Source organism: Rhinopithecus bieti, unplaced genomic scaffold (genome assembly GCF_001698545.2).
Source record: "Rhinopithecus bieti isolate Rb0 unplaced genomic scaffold, ASM169854v2 scaffold_759, whole genome shotgun sequence".
NCBI classification, from domain to species: domain Eukaryota; kingdom Metazoa; phylum Chordata; class Mammalia; order Primates; family Cercopithecidae; genus Rhinopithecus; species Rhinopithecus bieti.
This window is the reverse complement of record NW_016803631.1, coordinates 2,079,839-2,106,935: the sequence shown is the minus strand read 5'-3', so window position 1 is coordinate 2,106,935 and position 27,097 is coordinate 2,079,839. Positions and strand designations below refer to the sequence as shown.

The window sequence follows — 27,097 nt, the reverse complement described above, 5'->3', positions numbered from 1 at the left end:
GGTTAGAATCAGGCGTGGCTCCATGGTATGCCTTAGGACCAACAGAGACATGTATATCCCAGATGACAGTAGCAGAGGCAATGTTTACTTCTCCAGGATTCCTTTGCACAATTTACTGCCCTTTCTTCAAGAGCAGAACAACCAAGAGTATGCCAAAAGTCATGGCACAGTCAGCCCTTTAAGGACTTCATCACTGGATTAGCTGATCTTGGGTAAAAGATTTAGGAAAGGAGGTGGGGAAAGGCAGGGATGATGCAGAGTAAATGATACATTTGGTGGCAACATTTTGTTGAGCAAAGTTATAGTGTCTGCACATTGCTTTTGAACAAAATGATAAATTTCGATCAGGTCTTGCAAGGGTTACAAAGTCATTCTAGGTCAAATGGATAACAGAAGCCTCTATAGAGTTAAGTCCAAAATACAGACCCTAAGACAGCCTTCCTTCTTTCTCTCTCTCTTTCTTCTTTCTTTCTTCTCGAAACAGAATCTTGCTCCGTCATCCAGCCTTGAGTGCAGTGGCACGATCTCAGCTTACTACAATCTCTGTCTCCTGGTTCAAGCAATTCTCCTGCCTCAGACTCCTCAGTAGCTGGGATTACAGGTGCGTGCCACCATGCCCAGCTAATTTTTGTATTTTTAGTAGAGACAGGGTTTTACCATGTTGGCCAGGCTGGTCTTGAAATCCTGACCTTGTCATCCGGCCGCCTCGGCCTCCCAAAGTGCTGGGATTACAGACGTGAGCCACTGTGTCCAGCCCATCCTTCCTTATTTAACTAGGGGATCAATCAACTTCCTTTGGGGATGGCTGGGAAAGGCTGAAGAAAGAATGTATGCTCCACCTGAGCCTTAAAGGATGAATAATTCACAAGGGCACAAAGTGGGGAAAAGAATTCTCAACAGAAGGATGGAGATGTAGAAGCGCTGGGATGGTGGAACTAAGGGTCTAGAAGCAGACAGAGTAAGAAGGCTAGAAGGATTGCCAGATTTAGAGTCCATATGAATGAATGGTGGGCTGTTAGTGGTGACATGCTGGGAGGAAGGGAACTGCAGGAGGGGGAGCCCAGCCACAGGACTCCCAGGGGCAGAAAGAGTCCAGGGTCTCCAGGGTTTCCTCTGTCCATTGAGGGAGTGTTTCTGGGATAAGAGGCTTCTTAAGGAGAGTACAGAAGAATCTGTTCAAATGGAACTTTGGTAGAAGGTACCCTGGGACCCAGGGTAGCCCGGCAGCAGCTCTGATGGCTTCTCCGGTTCCCCTTCTTTGGGTGGTTCAGCATTCTCCAGGCCCCTCCTGGGCAGCCCCAGATTACAATTTCTGAAAAGACTCCTCTTGGGAGTCATTTCTCTTTTATTACGGTACCACTTGGACAGCACACACACAGCACAAGAAACTGCAAACCCACGCACAGAATAAATTAGTAAATTCCTATTTAAAAGTAGATGATAGAAGAAGCTGTGCTTCCAGGAGGGCCTCATGGTTCAGTGCCTGGAGAGTCCTGGGGTGTCAGCAGCCACCAAGATTCTATGATAAATTGATGATATATTTAGAGCCACATGTCCCCCTCTGAGCATATTTAATAAGGCCTGAACTCCTTCATGCAAACATGCACACACACAGATGTACACACAGGACTCGGGGCACGGGACAGCCTGGACATGACAGCCAGCTCAGCAACAAGCACAGTGGACCCAGCTGTGCTCTCCCTGTGGCTCTGGTGGTGGCTGAGTTCCTGACACTCATCCTTCACCAGCTCCCCAGCTCCCTTGAGAGGTGCCAGTGTGGCCTGTGGCAGTGGGGAAGTGGAGGCCCGTTTTCCCGAGGTGAGAACCCAGGTCTATTATTCTGGACTGCAGGGGAGCACATCCCAGCTTTCTTACACGAGCCTTGCTTTGTTGTCTCATCTGCCAAGAGTCACCTGCCACTCCCAGAAGAACAAGTGAAGCCCATGTGTCCCTGGGAAAACCCACCTACTTGAGTCCCAGGAGCTGTGTGTACATCTCTGTCCAGCAGTGTGATGTTGGGGGAAGTTACCTCATTTCTCTAAGCCTCATAATCCCTGTCTGTAAAAATGAGAGTGTCTACTTCACAGGGTTATCAAAGGAATCACAAAAATATGATATTGCCAAGTACTATGCTGGACTCAAGTGAAACGTTCAAATCCTATTTTCTTTCCTGTCTTTGTGTCCCTCATGTCTTCCTTTTTATTTCTCCATTTGGTTTCTTGATTTATGCATCTGTTGGTAGTCATGTAACCCCAATGGAACCAAAAGCACCTCTTGACCAACAGGTTCTCCCATACCCCAACAGAAATTGCTGGTGTGTGCCTCCCCACAGTACAAAACTGTATCATTGGGTGAATCAAGAGGATGAGCCACAGGACAAGGGGACAGTGGGCACAGTCAGGACCTCAGGTACATCCGAGCCCAGGGGAGAGATCTGGGAAGCCTGTGGGTGCATGGAGATCTGTCTCAGAGAGGAGGGTAAGGTGCCATAATGGTGGAAAGACACAAACAAGAAATAGTGGTGCAGGGGTCGCTCTGAGCTGGGTCTGGCCAGAAGCTGGAATCTAGGGAGGTGCTGTTCACAACATTCAGCAGAAATAAAACCACTGCCTTCCAGAAGTGGGAGACCCAAGGATGTAGGAGGCTTATCTTCCTGGTAGGTCTGTCCACCAAAAGGCCAGTTTGATGGATCACAGTCCACACCTCAGGTTCTGTAGAAATTTCCCATGCATCTCTCCATCTGCCTGTCCATTCAGCCATCCAACTGAATATATTAAGAGTTTTATAGAATATAGGCTGACCTGGACAGAAAATCCTGTGTGTTCATTCAGCACCTTTTATCCAAGGAGTCAGTATCTTTCATAGTCACTCAACTGGAGTCTTTTATAGTAAGGCTGCGAGGTAGTAATAGGACGGGCAATGCCCCTCTTTTTATAGATCAAGAAGTGCTCAAAGTAATGCAGTGAGCCCAGCTGAAACATGGTACGGGCTGGTCAAATGCAGGGCACTAATCTGTTCCCCAAAGACCAGAAATTGGCTCTCCTCCTGTGGGCCTTGGTACAGCTTCTCCTGGACTGACCTCTGTGTCTAGACCAGCTCTGTTGCTTTTCACACCAGTGTGGGTTTCAAGTCATCTTTGAAGTTCACAATAGGCTTGGAGCGGGCCCACAGCTTTTCCCAGGAAGCCAGCCCCCTCGTAGGCTCAGGGTCAGTGTCTGATGTGCCACTGTCACTAGAGTCAGAAGAGCTCTGGAAGCAGATTTCACAGTAGGGCCGGTGGCAGTGGCAGAAGAACTCATCTGAGCTGCTGGACTCAGTGTCAAAACAGCTGTGTCGAGAAGACAGGGAGGGACAGCCTGAGGGCACTGGGGGCCACAGATGCCACTGTTCAGGCAAGTCAGGTGAGGCTTTGGAGAGGCATGGGGCAGCAGGACTTGAGGCCAGGCCAGAACCAGAAGGCTGGGGAAGAAAGGCTGCTTCGCTCCCTCTAGCCCCCTCGGGCTCTGTCTGGCTTTGTCTGCTGCCCTCCAGGGTACCTCGTCTGTCTTGAGGATCTGAAGGTAGTGAAGGCTTCCTGGAAGAAGGTCTTCCTGTTCTGCAATCAGCAGTTTGTGGGGCCAGGCTGGGGCTGTCCCCATTCTGCACATGTAGCCTGCTGTGTGCACCAGAAACAGTCCTGTTTGTCCGATGCCCCACAGATGAGGGTGCAGAGCCAGGAAAGTGTGAGCGAGCCTGCTGAGTTGCCCGCCTTCTCCTCACCATGTAAGGGCTAAAGCCCAGCTCCTTGGAGAGGGGCATCTTTTGGGGGCTGAAGGCAGCACTGGTCTTCCAGGTTTGCTGGTGACAAGATGGGGTGGTGGGGAGGGAAGCCTCAGGGCCCAGGCCCAGATCTTGTAAGATCTCCTGAAGTTTCTCCCTGATTACTGAACTGACCCATGACCGCCGCTCTTGGGGCTCCTCTGAGTTCTCCAGATGCCTCTGTCTCTGGGGTTCTGAGCCTTCTCTACCTGGTAGGAGACTCTGGCTGGGGGCCATGGGGACTTGATCTCCTCTTTCTGGACCCAGGCTTTGCTCAGTCCATGGCTTCTGGCTACAACCTGAGTCTAAATGATCAGAAAAGTCTTTCGAGTCAGATATCTTCTTCTCCTTCCCTGGGGAGAAGCTGGTGTCCTTCCCAGGCCCCTCAAGGCTTTGTGCATGTGAGGAGGGCCCTGAAGTGCACTGGGAATCCTGGGTAGCCATGCTAGGGTCATTCCGAAAGTCAGAGAGGTGACCCGAAGGCCCCTGAGCAGCTACCAGGGTGTGGACCGAGGCTGCGGCCTGGACATCCTTGCTCAGGGAAGAGGCAGGTGGGGCAGCCTGCTCTGGGAGGTCATAGGTACACTCAGCTGACATCAGCCTCACAAGCTTCTCTTTGGCATTGTTTACTTGTTCCTGTAGGCTTTCAATCACAGCGTTTTTCTGTAAAATAAAAGCAAAACCATCAACAAAAATGCCGCTGAGGGTTCCATAGTGCCTACCACGGTGAAGAAGGTGTGGCTTTCGAGGAACCTTGGCTGAAATCTCAGTTCTTCCAATGTATTGGCTGGTGACCTCAGGTTCTGAGGAGGTACCTCCCTCCAGTGAAATGAGCTGATGCATGTAAAGCGCTTAGCACAATAACTGACATAAACAGTGCTCAATAAAGGCCAACCATGATTTATTGTCATTATCTTGGTCTTCTCCTTACATCCCCACACTGTGTGGCATTGCTTATGAAGAGCAAGGAGGCATAGCCTGAGTGCCTGCTGGCCACTGCAGTGCCCTTTCTCCTTTCCCAGAACTGAGAGGGTCAGGCCACTTTGCAGGTATGAGCTGAATAATGTTTGGAATGGCCCCACGGAGTTTATCACACTTTTGCAAAAATTTAGATAAATGTGAAGCATATCTCCAGGGGATGAAGAAGTAGGGGAACAAATATTTTGCCTCTTACTAAACAGCTTAGAAAATGGGAAGAATAAGGAGAAGGGTGGAGATTCCTGTGACAATCAAATAAGATTGGAGCTGAGAGGGGCCAAAGAGAATCTCAGGTTGGTGTTATCACCTCCCTAGGCTGGACCCCTGGGAGTGAGTGGCCAAAGCTGCCATGTGGCAATATCAGCTGTCGATTTCTCCTAAAGTAGGAGTCCCCAACTCCTGGGCCATGGACCGGTAGTGGTCCATGGGCTGTTAGGAACTAGGCCGCACAGCAGGAGGTGAGCGGTGGGCAAGGAAGCATTACCACCTGAGCTTCCGTCAGATCAGCTGCGCCATTAGATTCTCACAGGAGCGCAAACCCTATTGTGAACTGCACATGCGAGGGGTCTAGGCTGCACACTCCCTGTGAGAAGCTAATGTCTGATGATCTGAGGTGGAACAGTTTCATCCCGAAACCATCCCCCTACCACTGTCTGTGGAAAACTGTCTTCCACGGAACTGGTCCCTGGTGCCAAAAATGTTGGGAACCACTGACCTAAAGGAGTGCAAGCATCAGAACTATTGAAGAATCACAAAGAAATGAAAGGACTGTTGGGCCTAAGCCCCTGCTAGCTTGATTCACCAGCCCTAGAATGGAGCCCAGGAGACGAACGAGGCTGGAGCAGTTCTGCTACTGACCTGCCTACTCGCTGCGTGGATGTTAGCTGGTAAACAAGTTCTGCCGGAGAGGACTGGCAGGTGAGAGCTGCAGAGGTGTGCCTGTCCTAACTGCGAGACTGTGGGGCATGAAGCAGGAGTAGGAGTATTGGCAGTGGGTTGCAGGGAGCGACTGCAGCCCAGACATCTTTCTGTGGTGCAGCAGCTGATTCTCTAGCTCAGACTATGTGTCCACCTCTAGAAACTTCTGATCCTCAAAGGCAGAGCAGGAAGGAGATAATCACAGGGAACGTCTGGACTTGGGGCAGATGACATGGGGTCGAGGGTTCTGGGAAGGCAATAATGTAAGCAAATGTTCTAGAAGGTGCTTGTCTGAACACCAAAATGCTGCCTGTTTGTTACTATCATCTTTAGGAGCTGGGCAGGAGCATTTGGACCTTCATTTGTTATGCGCTAGAAACAAAAGGATGTTCCCTGTGTTAGGATAACTAATACAAATTGCCTAGTTATACCTGTCCATAACTGCTAATTAGGACTACTAGTTATGGAGTGAACCTGTGGTTTCATCTCAGATTTACATGGGAGAGTTGTCTAGAAGTGATCCTTTAAGGGAGCAGTAGCTTAAGTAAAATAGTCCAGTGTTCTGACTAGCAACTCTCCAAGCAGATGTACTGCTCCCCTTGTAGAAGTGGGAAGGTGATTTTTCTGATAGTTGGTATTGCTAGTTTCACCCTGGTTGAGTCTACTTTTTACCATTGGAAGAGAGTCCAGGGCCAGTGAGGGACTGGTGAGTAAGGTGGAAGGGACTTTCAGCTGAGCACATGCGTGCCTGTCCTTCCTCCCTTCCCTCTATCAGCAGAGTGGTGAGGTCTGGGTGTTGCTGGGTGAGTGCAGATGACTCAAGGACTTGCCAGAGGCAGAATGGATGAGTAACAGGGGAACACTCAGGTGTTTGTGATCCTGGGCTGTGCCAGGTATCTCTCTGAGGATCTCATGGGGAGACCTCAACTCTCTTCCTCCTCCACCAGCCTCTCCTCCCGAAGCCCATCGTGCGCATTCTCATGTGGGCTTCTGGAGGCCTCTACAGCCTCACAGAGTTAGGAAGGACCCATTGGCTGATGGCAACTACTCCTGCGGGTGAAATCTGAGTGCCGCCTTTTTGTGCCTTATCCATAAACTCCTTTGAGTATCGAAAGATACTATAAATATGGAGTTGGGAAGAATACTCTTCTCCCAGCAAGCCAAACATCTGAAGCTGGCTGGTGACAGATTTAGAAACGTCAACCTAAACAGAAAATTTCCTTCTTCCAGAAAAAGAAGTGGGACTCTGTTTTTACCAAGGCTGCATACTAATTAGAGGTGTGGTGTGAGGCACTGCCATTATGAGACTGAAATCTGACCTACCATGGCAGCTGCACTTCAATGAGCTTATTAATTATTATTTTTGGCACATTGAGGGAAGCAAAACATCCACCTGCATATTTCACAGGGGGCAGGTCATAAGGAGACATGGAATCAGCCTCTTGTTTCTATGGTTTGGGGAAGAAAAGTAATCGGTTTGTTTACTTGGCTGCAGAGTGTATGAGGAAAGCACTTCAGCCTTGTGGAAGGTTCTATCTGCTGGCCTTCTCTTAGGGAAGTCAGTGATAGATGCGCCCAAAACAGCTTCTGGGGGGACCCCTGGCTATAGGGGCAAGAGGGGAAAGTGTGAGAAGATGGGTTGCCCAGATCACGGGAAAGTAAGAGGAAGGCCTGAGTGGGGGAGGAGGGCCTGCACAGAAGGGCACTGCACACTGTAAGCCAGAGTCAAGGTCTGTGCACATGTTGAGGCAGGAAAGATACTCATGTTTATCTAACGGGCACTGCTGGAGCTGGGGATGCAGATGCTGGAACCTCTTGACACCTGCCACCGGGCCCTAGGACTGGCTGCTGGTTCTCAGGCCCGTTCTGGGAAAGACATTCCAGGTGTAGCATGCGCTGGGGAGGCCATTTTCTTATCACTTGTGCACCTGTGCCCATTGAAGGGCTTCCTCTGCAGACTCAACGCATCTTTTTGGATATAGCAGATCAGATTGAGTCCCTGCATGGGAAACAGGGTAGCATGGCAGAAGTACAAACAGCACGTTGCAAATTACCATAAGGCTAAAGAGTCAGTCCACTTGGCTGTTCCAGCATCAGCTGACTGTGAATGAAAACTATCCTGGCTGTTCTAGCCAAGTTTCTGGCCTTCTGTGTAGCCAGGAAAAAAAAAAAAATGCTTATTTGAATACTTCACAGAGTATCAAAGGCAATATTACTCCCTTGCCAGGTGGAAAGAAATCTAGCTTTGAAATACTAAATAGTAAAGAAATGGAGAGGTGTTACTCTGATGGACAAAAATGGTCCAGAACCACAGAGGGGCATGAACAGTGGGTGCCTGGGTGCACTGAGTCCCTTCATCTGTTGTGTTTTTTAGGTCCCCACCACACTGTCCTCTCATCAGTGACTATTAATACCTAGGTAGCAATCCTAAAAAAAAAAGCCCAGTTTCCCAAATAACACCTACTGAGATAGGTTCTAAACTGAAAAAAATATGGAATGTAATTCAGTTAGTGTTAAAATACTGACTAATTTCCCTGGGCCCTGTGCCTTCTTCCTGAGTCAACGAAGCCCTCAAGCTTTTCCACGTGCTTTCTTCAAGCCCACACCACACTGCCTAAGTCTGGGAGAGGGGCCAACTCTGGCTCAAATATAGAAGAAAGAAGCCCGGGGGGCTGCCTGGTTCTCCCTTGCTGCTACAATCATATTCAGAAGCCCTTGTTTAGTCCCCTTCCCCGTCTGTAGACATGCCTGGACTTTCTGGGATGATGGGCTGATTGAGATCCGCAGCCAGTACCTAGGAAAGACAGTAAGGACCCCATGAGATCTTGGACATGAAGACACTACTCTATGTAAAAAGAGAAAATGAGGCCGGGCACGGTGGCTCACGCCTGTAATCCCAACACTCTGGGAGGCCAGGGCAGGTGGATCACTTGAGGTCAGGAGTTTGAGACTAAGCTGGGCAACATGGTGAAATCCCATCTCTACTAAAAATATAAAAATTAGCTGAGCATGGTGGTGCATGCCTATAGTCCCAGCTACTTGGGAGGCTGAGGCATGAGAGTTGCTTGAACTCAGGAGGTGGAGGTTTCAGTGAGCCAATATGGCACCAGTGCACTCCAGCCTGGGTGACAGAGTGAGACTTCATCTCAAAAAAAAAAAAAAAGAAAAAAAGAGAAGATGTATCACAGAGAAGCTAGTGTCCATCACATTTCAGCGTCTTTACAATGCTGTTCCCTCTGCTTGGAATACTTTTCCCTGTACTCTTTGCCTGGCTAATTTGTACTTAACCTTCAGCCTGACTCAGCTCAATGAGTCTTTTCTGACTGGTCTAAGGTATGTTTTCTTGCCCTTACCACACGTTATTCTGTCTTACCTCTCTGATTTTTCTTTCATAATTCTTACGACAATTTATAATTACATGTTTGCTTCATGAATGAATCTCTATTTCCTCCACTAGACTGTGAGCTCTGGGAGGGTAGGAACCATGCTTTTGTTCATTGTTCATTGGCACAATGCCTGGCACAGAGGAGTGACTCATTAAACATCTGTCCATTGAATGAATGAAGTAGCTGCGTGTCACAGTGGAAATGGTGAGGTTTTGCTTTTGCTGTTAAGGGAAGTGGGAGAATGAAAGGAAAAGAAAACATTAGCAATAAGAGCCTCAGGGGCCATCGATACATGATTGGATCCTTTATAGGGAATCTTCCAGGCAGGGGCAGAGCTTACTTCTGTGAGGAGCCTCTCCATGGAGCTTTTCCCTCCCTTCAGGTGGCAGTTCTCTTCCTCACCATACTGGGTATGGAAGTTTTTGCTGGGAGTGCTGAAATATTTGGCCATGCGTCTGATTGTTTGGTTTTCCTCTTCAAATGCCTTCCATTGCTTCAGCTGTTAGGTAAAAGAACACATGTTATTTATTTAATTACACATCCAGAAACACATTCTCTCAGTCTTTCTCATAAACACCAAGGAATGACACTATCATAGGTACACACATGCACAGGCTACTCTCTCCTTAAAATGTACTGTGCTCTGGAGGGCTCATAGATAGTAATGATAAAAGGTATAGGGAATGTTAAGGTTATATAACTTTTAAAATGCCAAAGGGCCGGGTGCAATGGCTCACTCCTGTAATCCCAACTACTCGGGAGGCTGAAGTGGGAGGATCACTTGAGCTCAAGAGTTTGAGGCTACAGTGAGCTATTGTTGTGCTACTGTACTCCAGCCTGGGTCGCAGACTGAGACCCAATCTTAAAAACAAACAAGCAAGCAAACAAACAAACAAAAACCCAAAACACTCTCAAAACAAACACAAACAAAAACCTCCAAAGGAAGAATAGGACAGGTAAATAAAATAGAACAGCCTTAGCCCATCTGCCTATCCATTGCCAAACTGATCAAAGAAAACCAGAGCTGAAGTTTCTTCTACCGGCACTTTCCAAAGCCAGAGTTAGGAGCTATCCTGGGGTTAAGCAATCTGAACACTACATGTTTCAAATGAAACTTTTTTAAAATAGCATGCAGCTATTTAATTATTTTTCATTTGTTCAGTAATGGTGTGCTTGCTGCTATTGAAAATTCAGTTCCTTTGAGTGAACTTCTAACCCCAGTCAATAATCAAGGCTCAGAGGGCCTTTGAGGGCGGCCCCCTCGTCACATCAGGATGCTCTAGCTCATCACCTAGTTTCTTTGACAAACTAGGAAAGGCTCAGGAGTGTGGCTGTCTAAGCTTACACAGCCACTTAGCAGCAGAACTACAGCTGTTAGCAGGACACCGTGCCATGCCCACGTCCTCACTCAGTTGATGAAGAGAGAGACTTAACGGTGGCAGTCCAGGGAAAGCTCTTCAGGTCTCGAGGAACACTGGTCTCGAGGAACACTCTGCAGAGGCATGGGCTGGTTTAGTTTAACAGGGAAGAAGCTGAACATAGAAGCAGCAGCCTCTGCCTGAGTCTGTGGGGCACTGCTGACCCACCGAATGCCAGTCATGTGAGTGACACAGGAAGCCACGGTGGGGAAGGCCTCTGTTCTCCCCTTAGGACTCCCCATAACTAAGCGTCTTAGTGATGGACACTAGGGACCCTGGGACCTTGGTTCTAGAAATGATGCTGCGGTGTCTATGGGAAGCCTCAAAGGGAACCTGGGATTTCTTTATTCATCTATCAAACATTTATTAAGCTCTGACCATGGAGTGTAAACCAAATTTTGTAAATCTCAGATAGGATTCTGAATTCTGCCATCAATTTCAATGCCATTGAAATTGATATTATCACCCAAGTCCTCTTGGGTCCTCTGCTGATTCATCATGAGTCCATCATGGCACCAGGAGTTTGTGTGACCTGTGTTGGGTCAGGCCTGGTACTTCCCCTCTCAGATGCCCTTCTTGAAGGCTCCCTCCCCACAAAAGGATGCTCTCAGCTCACCACCCTACTTGGGAGCTACTGGAGCCAATACCACAAGGTCATCTGTGGCCTTTGGTGGATGAATCAGACCTCCTAGGGTTATTCTCCTTGCACTGACCCTGGCAGTGCTGCGGTACAGCTTTTCCTTCATCTCCCCCAGCACTCCCAGCCTTAGGCCTCTCTGCAGGGCTGGCAGAGGAGCAGCTCAGCACTGGCCTAAGGGCCCTCCCAGGGCTTTTGGTCTTTCTTTCCCTAAACTGGCCAAGTGGAGCCAAGATACCCCTTGATTACTCTAGCCCTTCATTCCTCATTTGTGAAGATACTGGTCCTTGAGGCTCAACCCTTCAGGGTTTCTGGAATCCAGCTATGAATTTCACAATTCAGGGCCTCTCCTCTGCCTTCCTCCAGAAGTGGCGTCTCAAAGATGTTCACTCTCATCCTAATTCCTGGAGCCTGTGAATATGTGACCTTATGTGGCAAAAGGGACTTTGCAAATGTGATTAAGGATTTCAAGAGGCGTGATTATTCTGGATTATTCAGGTGGGCCCAATGTAATTGCAAGAATCCTTATAGGAAGGAGGGAGGAGAGCTAGAGTTGGAGAAGGAGATGTGACAATGGAAACAGGGGCGAGAGAGAGAGAGATCTGAATCTCTTCTGGCAGATTTGAACCCGGCTGGCTTATAAGGTGGAGGAGAGGACAATAAGCACAAGAATGCAGGCGGCCTCTAGAAGCTGAAAAAGACAAGGAAACAGATTCTCCCCTCACGTCTCTGGAAGGAATACAGACCTCCTGACACCTCAAGTTTAGCCAAATAAGACCTATTTCAGATTTCTGACCTCCAAAATTTTAAGATAATAAATTTGTATTATTTTAAGCCACTAAGCTTATGGTAATTTGCTATAGCAGCAATGGGAAACTAATATGGTGAGACTAAATGTCAACTCTTTAACAGGGTCCAGCAGGGCCTCAGAAGCTCCCCAGGTGTGCCTCTCCCTAGTCTTGTCATTCTTCCCTGGTTTCCATTTGTGCTTCAAAAATAACAAAGACTGTGGTGCTCCAAACATACCCTACTCTCTCTCTCACCTCCCTGCCTCTGGTCATGATGTTATTCCATCAGAAATGCCACCTACTTTCCCCCATCTCTTCAATGAACTCTTATGTTTCTTTCAAGACTGAGCTCAAACACCTCATCTTCCTCTCTTCCTTCCTTCCTCCCTCCCACCTTCCCCTTTTTTTTTTTGAGACAGGGTCTCACTCTGTCTGGAGTGCAGTGGCACAATCACAGCTCACTGCAGCCTCAACCTCCTGGGCTCAGGCGATCCTCCCACTTCAGCCTCCTGGGTAGCTGGGATCAGAGGCAAACACCACCATGCCTGGCTAATTTTTGCCTTTTTTTTTTTTTTTTTGAGATAGAGTCTCACTCTGTCTCTGGCTGGAGGGCAATGGCACGATCTCAGCTCACTGCAACCTCTGTCTCCCAGTTCAAGCGATTCTCCTGCCTCAGCCTCCCAAGTAGCTGGGATTACAGGTGTCTGCCACCATGCCCAGCTAATTTTTTGTATTTTTAGTAGAGACAGGGTTTTACCATGTTGGCCAGGCTGGTCTTGAACTCCTGACCTCAGGTGATCTGCCTGCCTTGGCCTCCCAAAGTGCTGGGAATACAGGCGTGAGCCACCATGTCCGGCCAATTTTTGCATTTTTTGTAGAGACCAGGTGTCACTGTGTTGACCAGGTTGGTCTCGAACTCGGGCTCAAGCGATCCACCCACTTCAGCTTTGAAAAGTGCTGGGATTATAGGCATAAGCTACCACGCCCAGCCTCATTTTCTGAGAAGGTGTCACCGAATTCCCAGATGGGCTGGGAAAGGCCTTTCTCAAGGCTCTTAACACATGTATTATAATTCCTTTCATGTTTGCTCCTCACTAGACCTAGAGGCGGGCCCTGTGTTTAAGTGCATGTTCCCAGCAGTTAATAAATGGATGGATGGATGAATGCATGAACAAATGAAGGAAGCTTTCTTTAAAATGCTCACTGGTCTAGCAGGGGTGCTGGGACGTATACAGATAATTATAAGGCAGATTAGAAAGGCCTGCACATCTTCAGGGAGGAGCAGATGAAATGCTTTGGGGGTTAGAGGAGAGAGAAAACAATGTCCTACCTCAGGACCTGCCTGCCTCTCTGGGGAGCAGAGGGCTGGGGGATGGCTCATATTCAGGTCAGAACAGCAGCGGCTGGCTGACTTCTAGTGATGACCTCAGTGCTTGGCATAAACACTCAGGCATTTCCTGAGTGCCTGTGTAAAGAAGGCTTCTTGGGCCCCTTGTCTCCTAAGTAATGTCATCCATTTCACTTGCTCTCTGGCACTGCCTCGCTGCCCTGGGGGTATCTGTGCCTTTGCTTTCACAAACCCCTCCCATCACAGTCCCGTCTGAAAACTCACTGGCAAGAAGGAACCCAGTCTTGCTGCAACCCCCAACCCCTACCCAGATAGCTCCCCTCACACACTTCCCCAAATTTACTCAAATTACTCAAATTACTTTCCCAAATTCTCTTCTAGGAATACACAGTGCAAGTATCACAGGGAGAATCGTTCTACCAAAGACCTCTGAGCCAGAGGGGAACACACAGAAACCAAACAAACCTCAGTTACTTTTATATTTTGAAAAAGAACTACTTACCTTCTAAACCTAAAATACAACAGACTACAAAATACAGTTTTTAGTTTCACATCATGGTCAGTTAGTTCCAGAGGAGAAAAAAAAACACAAGGGAGAAAATGGAAGAGGAAAGAGAGAATAAGAGAAAGGAAGCTTAAGAAAGCTAGGAGGGAAAGACAGAGTGAGAGAGAAGGAAAGCAAGCCCAGGGCTGTCCATCCACCCCATTCCTGTACCTCATAATCATTCCATTTCCCTTCCCAATTCAACAAATCAAGTGCTTGTTGCTTAGTGAAAACCTGGGAGGCAGATTTCAAGCAGTACTTCATCCTGCATTTTTGTGTGTAGATTAGAGTACCCAGATGTCACAACTGTCCTAGCTGCTGAGGACTCAAACACCAGGCAAAGCAGAAGTGATGTGGCTGAGGCTTAGGATGTAAGCGGGGCAGTGGTGAGAGGTGAGGGTGGAGAGAGGAGCCGTAAGCAGGGCGTCATCATGGAGATTGCCAATTGATTCAGTTTTCTGACCAAGGCCTTTTTTGTTCAGAAACGCTTTCCTCTGATAGCTCCTTGATAATGACTTCTGCCCCAAATTATTTTGTTCTCTTTCAGAGACTCCTGTCAGCTCTCAATCGTATTCCTAGATGTTTTCCATGTTTTCTTTTTTCTTTTTCGTTTTTTTTTTTTTTTTTTTTTTTAAGACAGATTTTCACTCTTGTTGCCCAGGCTGGAGTGCAACGGCATGATCTTGGTTCACTGCAACCTCTGCCTCCTGGGTTCAGGCGATTCTCCTGCCTCAGTCTCCCTAGTAGCTGGGATTACAGATGGATCCCATGACACCAGCTAATTTTTGTATTTTTAGTAGAGATGGGGTTTCACCATGTTGGTCAGGCTGGTTTCGAACTCCTGACCTTAGGTGATCTGCTTGCCTTGGCCTCCCAAAGTGCTGGGATCACAGGCATGAGCCACTGTGCCTGAACATTTTCCATATTTTCTTATCTAGTCTCTCATTTGTTTCCTTATTTTCTGTTTTCTTAAAGTAATTCACTAATTCAATATTTTGTAGTGTCTAATTGCCCAGTTAATGCTTCTATTGGGATTTTAAATTTAATACCACATTTTTAATTCTTATTCAATATTTTATTAAGATTAGGGTTTTTTCATGATAGTTTGCTTTAGTCAAAAAGAGACAATATCCTTTGAATTTTATTGACAAGTCCAGTATCTTCTAAACACTTCTACTTCAGAGGAAGGCAGCTTTTCTAAATCTTTAGACATTTGTAGTCCTCTTCTTGTGAACCGCAGATTCCCTTCATAGATCATTTCCTCCAGAATTTATGGTCTTACATGGAAAGAGCTGTATTTTCCTAGTATTATAACTATATTCTCTTAGTCTTTTCCTCATGGTCACAAGAGGGCTGCCATAGCTCTAGGAATCACATACATTCAAGGCAGGAAGAAGGTAAAAGGGGTGATATTAGCCATGCTTATCACCTTTTTCAGGAAAGCAAAAGCTTTCTTAGAAGCTTCTGAGAAAACCTCTAGTGTTCAAAATGGTGTCATATAGGCACTCCTATCTGTATGGGAAGGTGGCAAAGGAAGAGTTTAGCTGTTACAGTCTCTATAGTGCAGGCAAGCAAGGAAGAGAGGGGTTAGCAGCTCTGTTGCCCAGGCTGGAGTGCAGTGGCGCAATCTTGGCTCACTGCAACCTCTGCCTCCCAGCTTCAAGAGATTCTCCTGCCTCAGCCTCCCGAGTAGCTGGGATGATAGGCACGCACCACCATGCCCAGCTAATTTTTATATTTTTAGTAGAGATAGAGTTTCACCATGTTGGCCAGGCTGGTCTCCAACTCCTAACCTCAAGTGATCTGCCTACCTCAGCCTCACCAAGTTCAAGGATTACAGGTGTGAGCCATTGTGCCCGGTCAGAGTTTACCCTTAAAGGGTACTTATTTCAACAAAAAAAATCCTCCTTTTCCTCTGCCAGTAATCAGTCAACCAGACCTCTCTGCCCTGATAGTCAACAGGTAGCCTGCTGTCAGGCAGGGCTTGCTTGTTTATGGAATCAGGACTGCCCTCTATCCCTCAGCACCAGTTCTCTGCATCGTTGATTGCTACCAGTCAACAATGTTGGCGGCAGGGCCTAAGGGGTGGGCTTTCCAAAAGGTCCCTGCCTACTCCCTTCCCCCATCTCCCAGGGAGAAACAGTCCTTGCTTCTCAGAGCCCATTTCTGCCTCATCCCAGACAAACAAGCCTCAGCTCTAAATGGCTTCCTTCATTCCAGTTTTTACAGCATTAAGATTTGGCAAAAATTCCTCCAGTTTCTGGCACAGAGGCAATATCCATCCACCGTTTCTAGTGCTACTGCAGCAGATTTTTCCCTATTTATGTATTCTGTTGAGTACTGTAATGAGGATCTGTGACAGAGAAGAATAGTAACAGGGCCATGCCTGTGTCACACCATCATGCCCCAAAGTGCACTCGTCCCTTTCACAAATACAATGTAACCTGCCATCAGCCAACACTTAAATGATCAGTTAGCTCCCTCATGAGGAATTAGTTTACAGTCAACTGGAAGCTGCAGTGGGAATCAGGACAGGGTCTTGAGGGAGGAGTGGGATGAGGGAGGACTCAGAAGGGAGGAAAGGAGAACTAGGAGGGAAACAAGAAGGTGCCTAGTGCCAAGTGCACTAACCTAGATGTATGTGGCTTGGTGGTCCCCAGGGTGCAGCACGAACAATTCCACGCCCCTTTCCTTTCTGAGCCTAAGATTCCTTCTCTGTTCCCTCTGACTCCCTTTCTTCTTTGCTATCTGGCTATTTCTGCTTCTGTCTTCCTCCCTCATTTGATTTTTTAAAATTCCCATAATATGAAACATATTTTATTTAGTTTCTACCTCTCCTTATTGTAAAAGCAGAGAAATGTTCTATATTTTCCTCCAATAAAAGAAAGGAAAAGCATTTTAAATCATAAAGTTCTATCCAAATGGATTTTTTCCTGTGAGTCTGCAATCCCCAAATGGAAAAATATAAAGGTTCCTTGCTCCCAGGCTAGTGAAAGAAATATTAATAACATGATGGGAATGAGAGGAGGATGGGGAATGAGCGCAGCAGGCCGGAGGGTGGAAAAGCAGGACTGTGAGGCAGCCCCCACAAGGGGCAGGCACCACAGGTGTGAAGAGTGCAAACAGGGGCTACCACCACTGCTTGGACCACTCTGGCCTGTCCCCCTTGCTGACCAGGACAGTGAGGAAGGACAAAGGCAACCAGCTCACTAGGATCCCCTGTCTGCTTTCTGACTCTCCAATAAGTGGCATGGAAAGGTATCAGTAGGAAAAAAAGAGCAATTTGTCAGTGAAAAACTCTGGAGTGACTAAGAGGACCAGCCCTGCAAAATCCATACCTGGGGAATGAAGATGAAGCAGTTGATTGTAGTTGTACAAACAAAGATCCCTCCAGATGTGAGTCCAAAGACCAGGTTGGGCCAGGAGTGCAAGTATCTGGTGACTACAAAAAGCAGCCCAGCAGCCAGTACAAGGAGGTTGACCCCCACCATGATGGTTAAGGACTGATTCACAGGAGGAGAGCTGACATGGCCAGTCAGGCCAGCCAGGTAGGCACCACACAGCAGGAGCAGGCCCTGGGGGGTGAAGAGGTGACGGAGGCTCAGAGAAGTGAAACAAGAGGTCAATGAGCAGTAGGTTTGCAACCAATGTCCTCATCTGTAAAATTAGGATAATAATACCTACCTTAAGGACTGCTATTAGGATTTACTAAGATATCACATAGGAAAACCCTCAGGGCAGCCCCTTATATCTACTAGGTACTTAATCAATGTTATTGTTTCTCTGCTTCGCTGAGAATTAGTTTATCAGAAATCAGCAAGTCAGCCATTACATAGGACTCTTCTGAGACAAGGCACAGGACAGGATCATGTGGGTGGGTTAGTATCCCTACAGAAAGAGCTGTTGGGCACCAGGAGGACAGTGGGCCCACAGAACCTCTGGTAGTGAGTGCTTCCACAGCCATTGTCCAGTGTTGCACTGCTCAAAGCTGAGGGTGCACAGGGAAGCTGAAAGTGACCTGTGATCTGCTTGTCAAGTCACGTGCCACAGCCGGGGCAGTGCCCAGAGGAAGGGGCTCTTTTCTCTAATTTGCCCAAAGGCACCATCTGCTTGTCAAGCCTCGCACCTGCAAGACTGCATCTGATGAGAAGGGATGGGCCTTTTAAAAATTTACACAAAGGATCTCCACAGGCTAGCAGCGGGTCTGTGCCAGTGAGTGTTTATGGGAGATGAAGGGTAAAAAAAGGGGAGAACAAAGGCAGCCTGGGACCCAGGAAAGACTGTGGGGGCAGGCATAGGCAGCAAAAGCTCCATCTATAGTTCTCACCCTTTTTGTGACATTTCTTGCTCCCCTACAAGGAACCCAGGGCCCTATTCTTTTCTCTTTCCTATGAATATAAACCTGCTCTGAGTTGTCATTTGTATTAAGGAGAATATAACTCATAGCATCTTAAAGTGCTGCCCCCTCCATAGGAGCTGCATTCATACAGAAATCAAAGCAATAGTCAATAATACATAACATATAGATTCAATTAGGTTCACCTTTCTGACTATGTGCACAGTGCCATAGTAGGTGTAGGGCAGAAGATAGTGACACAAAGAAGTCATGGTCCTGGCTTTTAAGGCACTTGGTCTGCTAGATAGATTTAAGGTAAGCACAAAAATCTTCTGAAGTGTAATGGCATGATCTCTGCTCACTGCAACCTCTGTCTCCTGGGTTCAAGTGATTCTCTTGTCTCAGCCTCCCAGGAGCTGGGATTACAGGCATGTGCCACCACGCTGGGCTAATTCTGTATTTTTAGTAGAGATGGGGTTTCACCATGTTGGTCAGGCTGGTCTTGAACTCCTGACCTCAGGTGATCCACCCGCCTTAGCCTCCCAAAGTGCTGGGATTACAGGTGTGAGCCACTGTGCCCGGCCTAAAAATGTTCATGTGAACATCAGAATGTGAAGATGCCATGGGAGACAAGGTGGGGGTGGGACTGTGGGATTCAGAGGGAGAACTAATAATGAAAGTAAGGGCAGGTATCAGCAGGGCACCTGCTGGTGACCCTGAAATCATATGACATGGTCAACTCCACCTTCATGGGTGGCCCTAAAGAATATATTTTGGAGAACTGGCTATGCCAGGAGGGAAGGAGTCAGCATGGAAGAGATACCTTCCAGGTTCCCCTAATGCCCAGTGTCCCAAATGGGGCCTGAGGGCCAAATGTGGCCACCCTGAGATCTTCAATAACTAGAGGACACATAAGTCAGGAGACCAGGGAAGCCCGACTTTTGGGTAACTAACGCCATCAGGTGGTATTCAGCAGAGTTGGATCATTGCTAATTTAATCAAAGGGAAATGAAATTAATTCTGCGATTTTGAAATGTTCAGATATGATTCCACTAAAAGATTTTAATTCCATTAAAATTCTTGTTAAAGGGGAAATGGGTGTGAATCAAGTGTCTATACATTCTTGGCTGGTGTTTGAGTGAGTCATATCTGATCCTTGCATATCACTGGCCTTAACTGCTGAGGAGTGTAGGGTAAGGGGCAGTTGACAGACTCAGGTGGGGGGTCCTAGAACTTAATGTGGAGATTGAGGTCCTCCTGAGGAGCTTCTCACTGACCAAGGAGTCTATGGGGTCTGGCTCAGTAAGTTTCCTGATGCTCCTTCCTTTTCCTTCTTTTTCCTACGGAAAGATACTACAGTAAAATAAAATGGAAATGGGAGTATAAAAAAGGCAATGGAGAAAATAAATCAAGTTGAGTCACAAAGTAAGTAGCTATGGGGGAAGTGCTGGCTTTCTGGGCTGGGGAGGACACACTCTTCTACAGGGACTCAAGGAACCAACAGAGGCAATGTATTTTCCAGAAGTGTCTAGGGGGCAGTGGAAGAACAGTAATAACAATATCTAACATTTATTGAGCTCTTGCTATGGACCAGGAGTGGCTGAAAACTCTTAACATGCATTAACTCTTTAGAAACAGAACAGTTCTGAGGGGATATTATCATCATCCCCATTTTAAAATGAGGAAACTGAGGCTCAGAGAGGTTACATGAGGCTCAGGGTCAGCTAGGCAGGGGTGGAGTCAGAATTCAAACCCTGATCTGTCACAACTGAAGCTCAGTTTTTAACCATTAGCAAGATTCTGGAGATCAAGAGCTGTTCACTTCCTAGAGTCTTCTTTTAAAAAATATTTCTGTCAAAGTAATATTTGCACATAGTTAAAAAGGAATGTTTCCCTGCCCCACTTTGGCCCACCCCTAAACCTGTTCCTCTGAAGCAACAACTTCTAATACTTTCTTAGTGGTGGAGTGGGTAAAGTTTACTCTTTTTTTTTTATTGAGATGGAGTCTCGCTCTGTTGCCCAGGCTGGAGTGCAGTGATGCAATACCAGCTCACTGCAACCTCCGCCTCCCAGGTTCAAGCGATTCTCCTGCCTTAGCCTACTGGATTCTCCTCCTGAGTAGCTGGGATTATGGGTGCACACCACCACACCCAGCTAATTTCTGTATTTTTAGTAGAGACAGAGTTTCACCATGTTGGCCAGGCTGGTCTCAAACTCCTGACCTCAAGTGATCCACCCACCTCAGCCTCCCAAAGTGCAGGGATTACAGATGTGAGCCACTGTGCCCGGCCAGAGTTTACCCTTAAAGGACACTTATTTCTACAAAAACTCCTCCTTTTCTTCTGCCAGTAATCAGTCAACCAGACCTCTCTGCCCTGATAGTCAACAGGTAGTCTGCTGTCAGGCAGGGCTTGCTTGTTTGTGGAATCAGCACTGCCCTGTACCCCTCAGTACCAATTCTCTGTCTTTCTAAGCTGAAAACCAGCTGTTCTGTTTTAAGGATTGTCCTCAGTGCTCCATGCAGGTATCCTCTACCTTCTGGAAATAATATCCTACTTCTGCCCATCTAACAGAGACAAATGAGTCTAATGGTGAGAGATTTGGGGCAGTATGGGAGACACTGTGAGACGGCTGGAACTCCTCAAAGGGCCCCATGAATGCTGCCATCTGTCTCAGAGCCAGCCTTACTTCCAAGCACAGCGAGAAAGTCAGGTGGGTGAAAGGCAGCAGGACACCTTGGCCCAAATCTTGAAGAAACACACAAGAGGCATAATAAGGGCACTTAGGAGAACAAATAAAGCTGGGTAAAATGTCTCCTCATAATTCCCCTTGCAAGGAAGCTGAAGGGAAAACTGGTATTGTCAAATCAATTAAGAAACCAGACGAATAAATAGGAGAAACAGTGCGTGAATTCCAGATGATTTGGGGCAGGACTGAATGAGGGAGTCTAAAGAGTTGGGAGAGTCTCCCCAAACAAATAAAACAGAAAAGTAAAAACGGTCATGGCTTTGAGGTTTATGCATCAACAGAGGTCTCCTCTGAGTTCAAGATTCTTTGCAGACATCACTTTGTTAATTCCTGTAATTCTCTCTTCATACCCATTTTGTTGGTGACAGAGACCATATCAGATGTGGTTACCAACCTTGCATCCCCAAACAAGAGCAATCCAAACATCAGAATACTGGGAAGCACAGAAGTGGGTGCTGGTCAAAGTGCAGGACACGTCTCTCCCTGTCACCTAGAAGGGACACAGAGTCAGAACTGGAGGTGCCCACAATTACCAGGAACACACAGATCTTCGTGAACATCCTGGAGTGTTAATTTTTCTACAGCACATGATTTCCCCCTCAGTATGTAAAAACTGTAGCATTTAAGTGACTCCACTAGAACCTAAATGAGAGTGACTATATGTTAGGAGAACAGATGATAAAGTTGGGCTAACAGCTGTGTGCTTGGTGACAATAGGGCTTACCCCTCAGTTATGTGCTTTGCTACCCCTATCAAATTAGTGCCTCAACAAAATTATAAACTATTTCATTATGCACCTGCTTTTTGCAAATCATTGAATCCTTAAACATTAATCTTGCAATGTCACAATTCCATGATTCTACTGTATTCCTAAGCCCCTTGTGAGGCTGGAGATATACAATACTTTTTTTTTTTTTTTTTTTTCTGTGGCAGAGTCTCACTCTGTCGCCCAAGCTGGATTGTAGTGGCGCAATCTCAGCTCACTGCAACCTCTGCTTCCTGGGTTCAAGAGAGTCTCCTGCCTCAGCTTCCCAAGTAGCTGGGATTACAGGCATGTGCCACCATGCCTGGCTAATTTTTGTATTTTTGGTAGAGACATGGTTTCACCATGTTGGCCAGGCTGGTCTCAAACTCCTCACCTCCAGTGATCTGCCTGCCTCAGCCTCCCAAAGTGCTGGGATTATAGGCACCAGCCACCATGCCCGGCCATACTTCTTATTAATTGAATACTATGTACTGGACACGGTTAAGTCTTTTACCTACATTGTTTCATTTAATCTTTGCCACAACCCTATGCAATAGGTAGTAGTATTATCTCAATTTTACCTATTAGGAAACAGACTTAGAGAGGTTAAATAACTTTAGGTCACACAGCTAGTGAGCTTGGTAGGGCTGGGATTTGAACCAGGGTTGACTGACTCCAAAGGCCACCTTAAACTACGACCTCCACCTCTACAATTAGGGGAAGGTAACTGCTAATAGCTGAAAGTTTTAATTATTGATAATGTGGAAGTGGCGGTAACTGCCAGACAGATTCCAGCATGCTGATATCTCACTGTATGCCCACAAAGAGACACTAGGGCAGGAGGAGCATTGGGAGTGGCAGCAGACAAGAGCAAGGATTTCATGGAAGCCACAGCTCCTGACTCTCCCTCCTCTTGGAGTCCTTTATCTTCTTGTTGCAAGGATGACTCCTGTGTATCCACAGAGGTCAGTCCAGTTTGGGGATGAGATTCCCTAGGGATTTGGCCCCTCACCGTCATACTGACACTGAGAATCTGGAGGCACTGGATAGGATCAGTCAGCACCCATGTCACGAGCAGGATCACATCAGCTATCAACAGGGCTGCCACCAACCCCAGCAACTGCAGGTCTTTGATAATCTGTAAAAGAGTCAAGGTCAAAATTTCTCCTTGTTGACTGGCTATATGACACACGGGCTAGAGTATCCCAAGTGCTCTCAGCTATATGCTCCAAGGTCAGCCCTCCCAAGGAGCTTCAAATGTAGCTACCAAAAATGAAACAGACACCAAACATTTATAATGACTTCTATGCTGATATCATTATTAGCATTACACATTTCCATTTGTTTAACTTCTTCATATCCTACCTTTTCCCACAAAGGACTCAAGGTGTTCCATAAAATAAATAAACTATTATTTCTATATGTTTATATGAGCACAAAGACATGGATGTCACACTACACTGTTAATAACTATTAACTGAGAGGGTGAGATTCAGAGATGCAGAAGGAATCATTAGCATTTTCATTATATGCACATGAACTACAGATTGACTTACGATCTTGACTTACGATGGGGTTATGTCCTGATAAAACCATCAAAAATAAAACCATTTTCATCGTATGTTGAAAATATAATAAGTCAAAAATGCATTTAATATGCCTAGCCTACCAAACATTGCAGCTTAACTGAGCCTACCTTTAATGTGCTCAGAACACTTATATTAGCCTATACCTGGGCAAAATCGTCCAAAACAAAGCTTAATTTATAATGAAGTGTTGAATATCTCATGAAATGTATTGACTACTGTGCTGAAAGTGAAAAACAGAGTGGTTGTATGAGTATTTTAAGTATGGTTTCTACTGAATGTGGATTGCTTTCACACCATTGTAAAACAGAAAAACTGTAAGTTGAACTGTTGTATGTCAGGAACCATTCGTATTTGACTTAGGATGAAGAGAATGTGTTAGTTTGTGACTACAAAAATAAAATGGAGAAAAATATATACTGTGATAGGATTAAAACATTAAACATCAGGGAAGAGAGAAAATAAAGGGAATTATGATGAAGGCTCAGATGAAGAGTGTACATATAATAGCATTTACTAATTGGAGCAGAAGAAATGTGGATCTGAGCTTTTGACAACCAATGAAAAGAAAGAAGCACAACCAGTTATATGATTGAAAGTGTTTGTAAAATTAAAAACAAACCAATTGCCTAATCAAACTGTTCAAAACCAGTGATAAAGCGAAACTACTCAAAACAAGCAGTGAAGAAAGACACATTTTGTGTAGACATAAAATAAACATGAGACTTCTCATCAGATTCAAGGCCAAGTGAGAAGACAGTGCAGGAATATCTTGAAAGTACTGGAAGAAGAAAAGAAAATTTCAGTCTAGAATTCTATACTCAGTAATATATCTTTCAGAAACAAAGGCAAAATGAAGACTTCTTCAGATAATCAAAAGCTGAAAGAATTCAGTAGTAGCACACCCACACAGGAATGTTAGATATCCTTCAGGCAAAGGAAAATAATATGAGACCAAAATGTGGATCTATACAGGAAATTAAGAACACTGGAAAAGGTAACTAAACAGAAAAATACAAGATCAGTTTTCATTACTTAAATATCACTAAAGAAAATAACCAAATTCAGCATGTTGTCCTGGGTCTTAAAAATAAAAAAATAAAATATTTTAAAAGATAATTGATTTATTAAACAAAAGAATCATATGGGGCTTAAAACGTAACACCAAAGATAGGAATAGGGATAAAGTACCTTACTATTGTAAGGTACTTATACATGAGTGCTAATTATGCAATTTTATAGAAATTCTTCTTGAAATTGAAAAGAAGGGAATAGTTCCCAACTCATTTTATAAAGCCAACATTACCCTGATACCAAAACTAGAAAATATATTACAAGACAACTACAGAGCAATATGTATTAAAACATGAATGTACAAATTCTAAACAAAGTTTTTATAAAAATGAGTCCAACAATTAGGAAGAGGATAATGTATCATGACCAAGTGGAGTTTATCCCAGGGATGGAGGTTGGTTTGACACCCTAAATCATTTAACATATGGGCAGATAAAGAGATAAAGAGCAGAAGCGTAGAGATTTTTAGAGCAGTAAAACTACTCTGTAGGATACTGTAACGGTAGATATATGTCATTGTACATTTGTCCAGACCCATAAAATGTACAACACCAAAAGTGAAACTTAATGTAAAGTACAGACTCTGGGTGATAATGATGTATTAATGTAGGTTCATCAATTGTAATAAATATACACTCTGATGGGGAATATTGATAATGGAAGAGGCTATGCATGTGTGGGGAAAGAGTGTATATGTAAAACCTCTGTACCTTCTGCTCAATTCTTATGTTAACTTAAAACCACTCTAAAAAATAAAGTCTATTGTATAAGGGTTCAAAAAAAAACCATTTAACATAATCCACCACGTGAATGAACTAAAAAAAGAAAAACCATATGATCATCTCAATAGACCCAGAAAAAGTTTTTGACAAAACCCAACATCAATTCTTGATTAAAACTCTCAGCAAAATAAGAATGGATAAATATCCCCAGCTGGATAAATGGCATCTACAATAAAACTACTGCTACATCATTCTTAGTTTTGAAAGACTGTTTTCCCCATAGGATCAAGAATAACAAAGGTATCTGCTCTCACCACTTCCATTCAGATTGTACTATTGTTTCTAGCCAGTGCAATCAAACAAGAGATTGGAAATCAATTATCTTTATTAACTGATGATATGATCATCTATGTAGAAAATCTGACAGACTATAAAAATCTGCTAGAGGCTGGGCGCGGTGGCTCACGCCTGTAATCTCAGCACTTTGGGAGGCCGAGGTGGGTGGATCACAAGGTCAGAGATCGAGACCATCCTATGAATGGTGAAACCCCGTCTCTACTAAAAATACAAAAAATTAGCCAGGTGCGGTGGCGGGTGCTTGTAGTTCCAGCTACTCGGGAGACAGAGGCAGGAGAATGGTGTGAACCCTGGAGGCGGAGCTTGCAGTGAGCTGAGATTGCACCACTGCACTCCAGCCTGGGCGACAGAGTGAGACTCTGTCTAAAAAAAAAGCTGCTAGAACTAACACGTACTTTAGAAAGGTTGCAGTATACAAGCTAAGCATATAAACATTAATTATATTTATGTGGCCAGGCACGGTGGCTAATGCCTGTAATCCCAGCACTTCAGGTGGCCGAGGAAGGCGGATCATCTGAGGTCGGGAGTTTGAGACCAACCTGGCCAACATGGTGAAATCTCGTCTCTACTAAAAATACAAAAATTAGCCGGGTGTGGTAGCAGGCACCTGTAATCCCAGCTACTTGGGAGGCCGAGGCAGGAAAATCGCTTGAACCTGGGAGGCAGAGGTTGCAGTAAGCCAAGATCGCACCACTGCACTCCAGCCTAGATGACACAGGGAGACTCCATCTCAAACAAACAAAAAAAAAAGTAATTATATTTCTATATATTAGCAACAAACAACTGGAAAGTGAAATTTAAAAAATAATAACATATAAAACGGTATAAAATATAAAATACCTAGAAATAAGTTTGATGAAAGATGTGAAAGAACAATATTGAAAAGTACAAAAAAAGATGGGAAAAATTAAAGAGCTAAATAAATGGGTTCATGGGAAAAAAGATACACATTAGTAAGAAGCCAATTCTCCACAATTTCATCTATTAGATTCAACATAATCTCAAAAGAATTTTTGTAGAAATCAGTAAACTGATTCAAAAATTCACATGGGCATTCAAAGGACCCAGATTAGCCAAAACAACACTGAAAGAGAAGAAGAAAGCCAAAGAACTAATACTCCCTGATTTCAAGATTTAGTATAAAGCTACAGTAATCAAGGTAATACGGTATTGCTGTTGAGACAGGCACATCAGTGAGACAGAATGGAGGGTCCAGAAATAGATCTACACACCTATGGACAACTGATTTTCAACAAAGGCACAAAGGTAATTCAGTGAAGAAAGGACAATCTTTTCAACAAATGGTGTTGGAACAATCAAATGTCTGTATGTAAAAAAATAAAATTCAATCAATACATTATACCATATACCACAATTAACTCAGAATGGATCATAGGCTTAAATGTAAAAGCTAAAACTCTAAAATTTCTAGAAGTAAACACATGAGAAAACCTTTTGGGGCCTTAAGTCAGGCAAAAATTTCTTAAATATAATACCAAAAACATGATCCATAAAAGAACACAATGGGGCCAGGTGTGGTGGGTCATGCCTGTAATCCTGGAACTTTGGGAGGCTGAGGCTGGTGAATCACTTGAGGCCAGGAGTTTGAGACCAGCCTGGCCAACATGGTAAAGTCTGTACTAAAAATACAAAAAACAAACAAACAAACAAACAAAAACCTGAAAACAAAGAACACATTGGTAAATTCGACTTC

General features: G+C 45.3%; 1 protein-coding gene across 2 annotated transcripts in view; it reads right to left on the bottom strand.

Annotated features, from left to right (window-relative positions):
- Positions 1–1,554: 1,554 nt before the first annotated feature.
- The window catches only part of GPR156 (G protein-coupled receptor 156), an 87,484-nt gene continuing 61,941 nt past the window's right edge, over positions 1,555–27,097 (bottom strand). The window contains exons 5-9 of one of the 2 annotated variants that reach the window (XM_017891371.1): positions 22,657–22,782; positions 21,294–21,389; positions 17,154–17,390; positions 9,421–9,579; positions 1,555–4,461 (exon numbers count right to left, since the gene is read on the bottom strand). In XM_017891371.1, coding sequence (XP_017746860.1) covers positions 3,109–4,461; positions 9,421–9,579; positions 17,154–17,390; positions 21,294–21,389; positions 22,657–22,782 — 1,971 coding nt within the window. In that variant the 3' untranslated portion in view covers positions 1,555–3,108. The remainder of the gene's footprint in view (positions 4,462–9,420; positions 9,580–17,153; positions 17,391–21,293; positions 21,390–22,656; positions 22,783–27,097) is intronic. The other variant, XM_017891377.1, reaches the window with a different exon arrangement.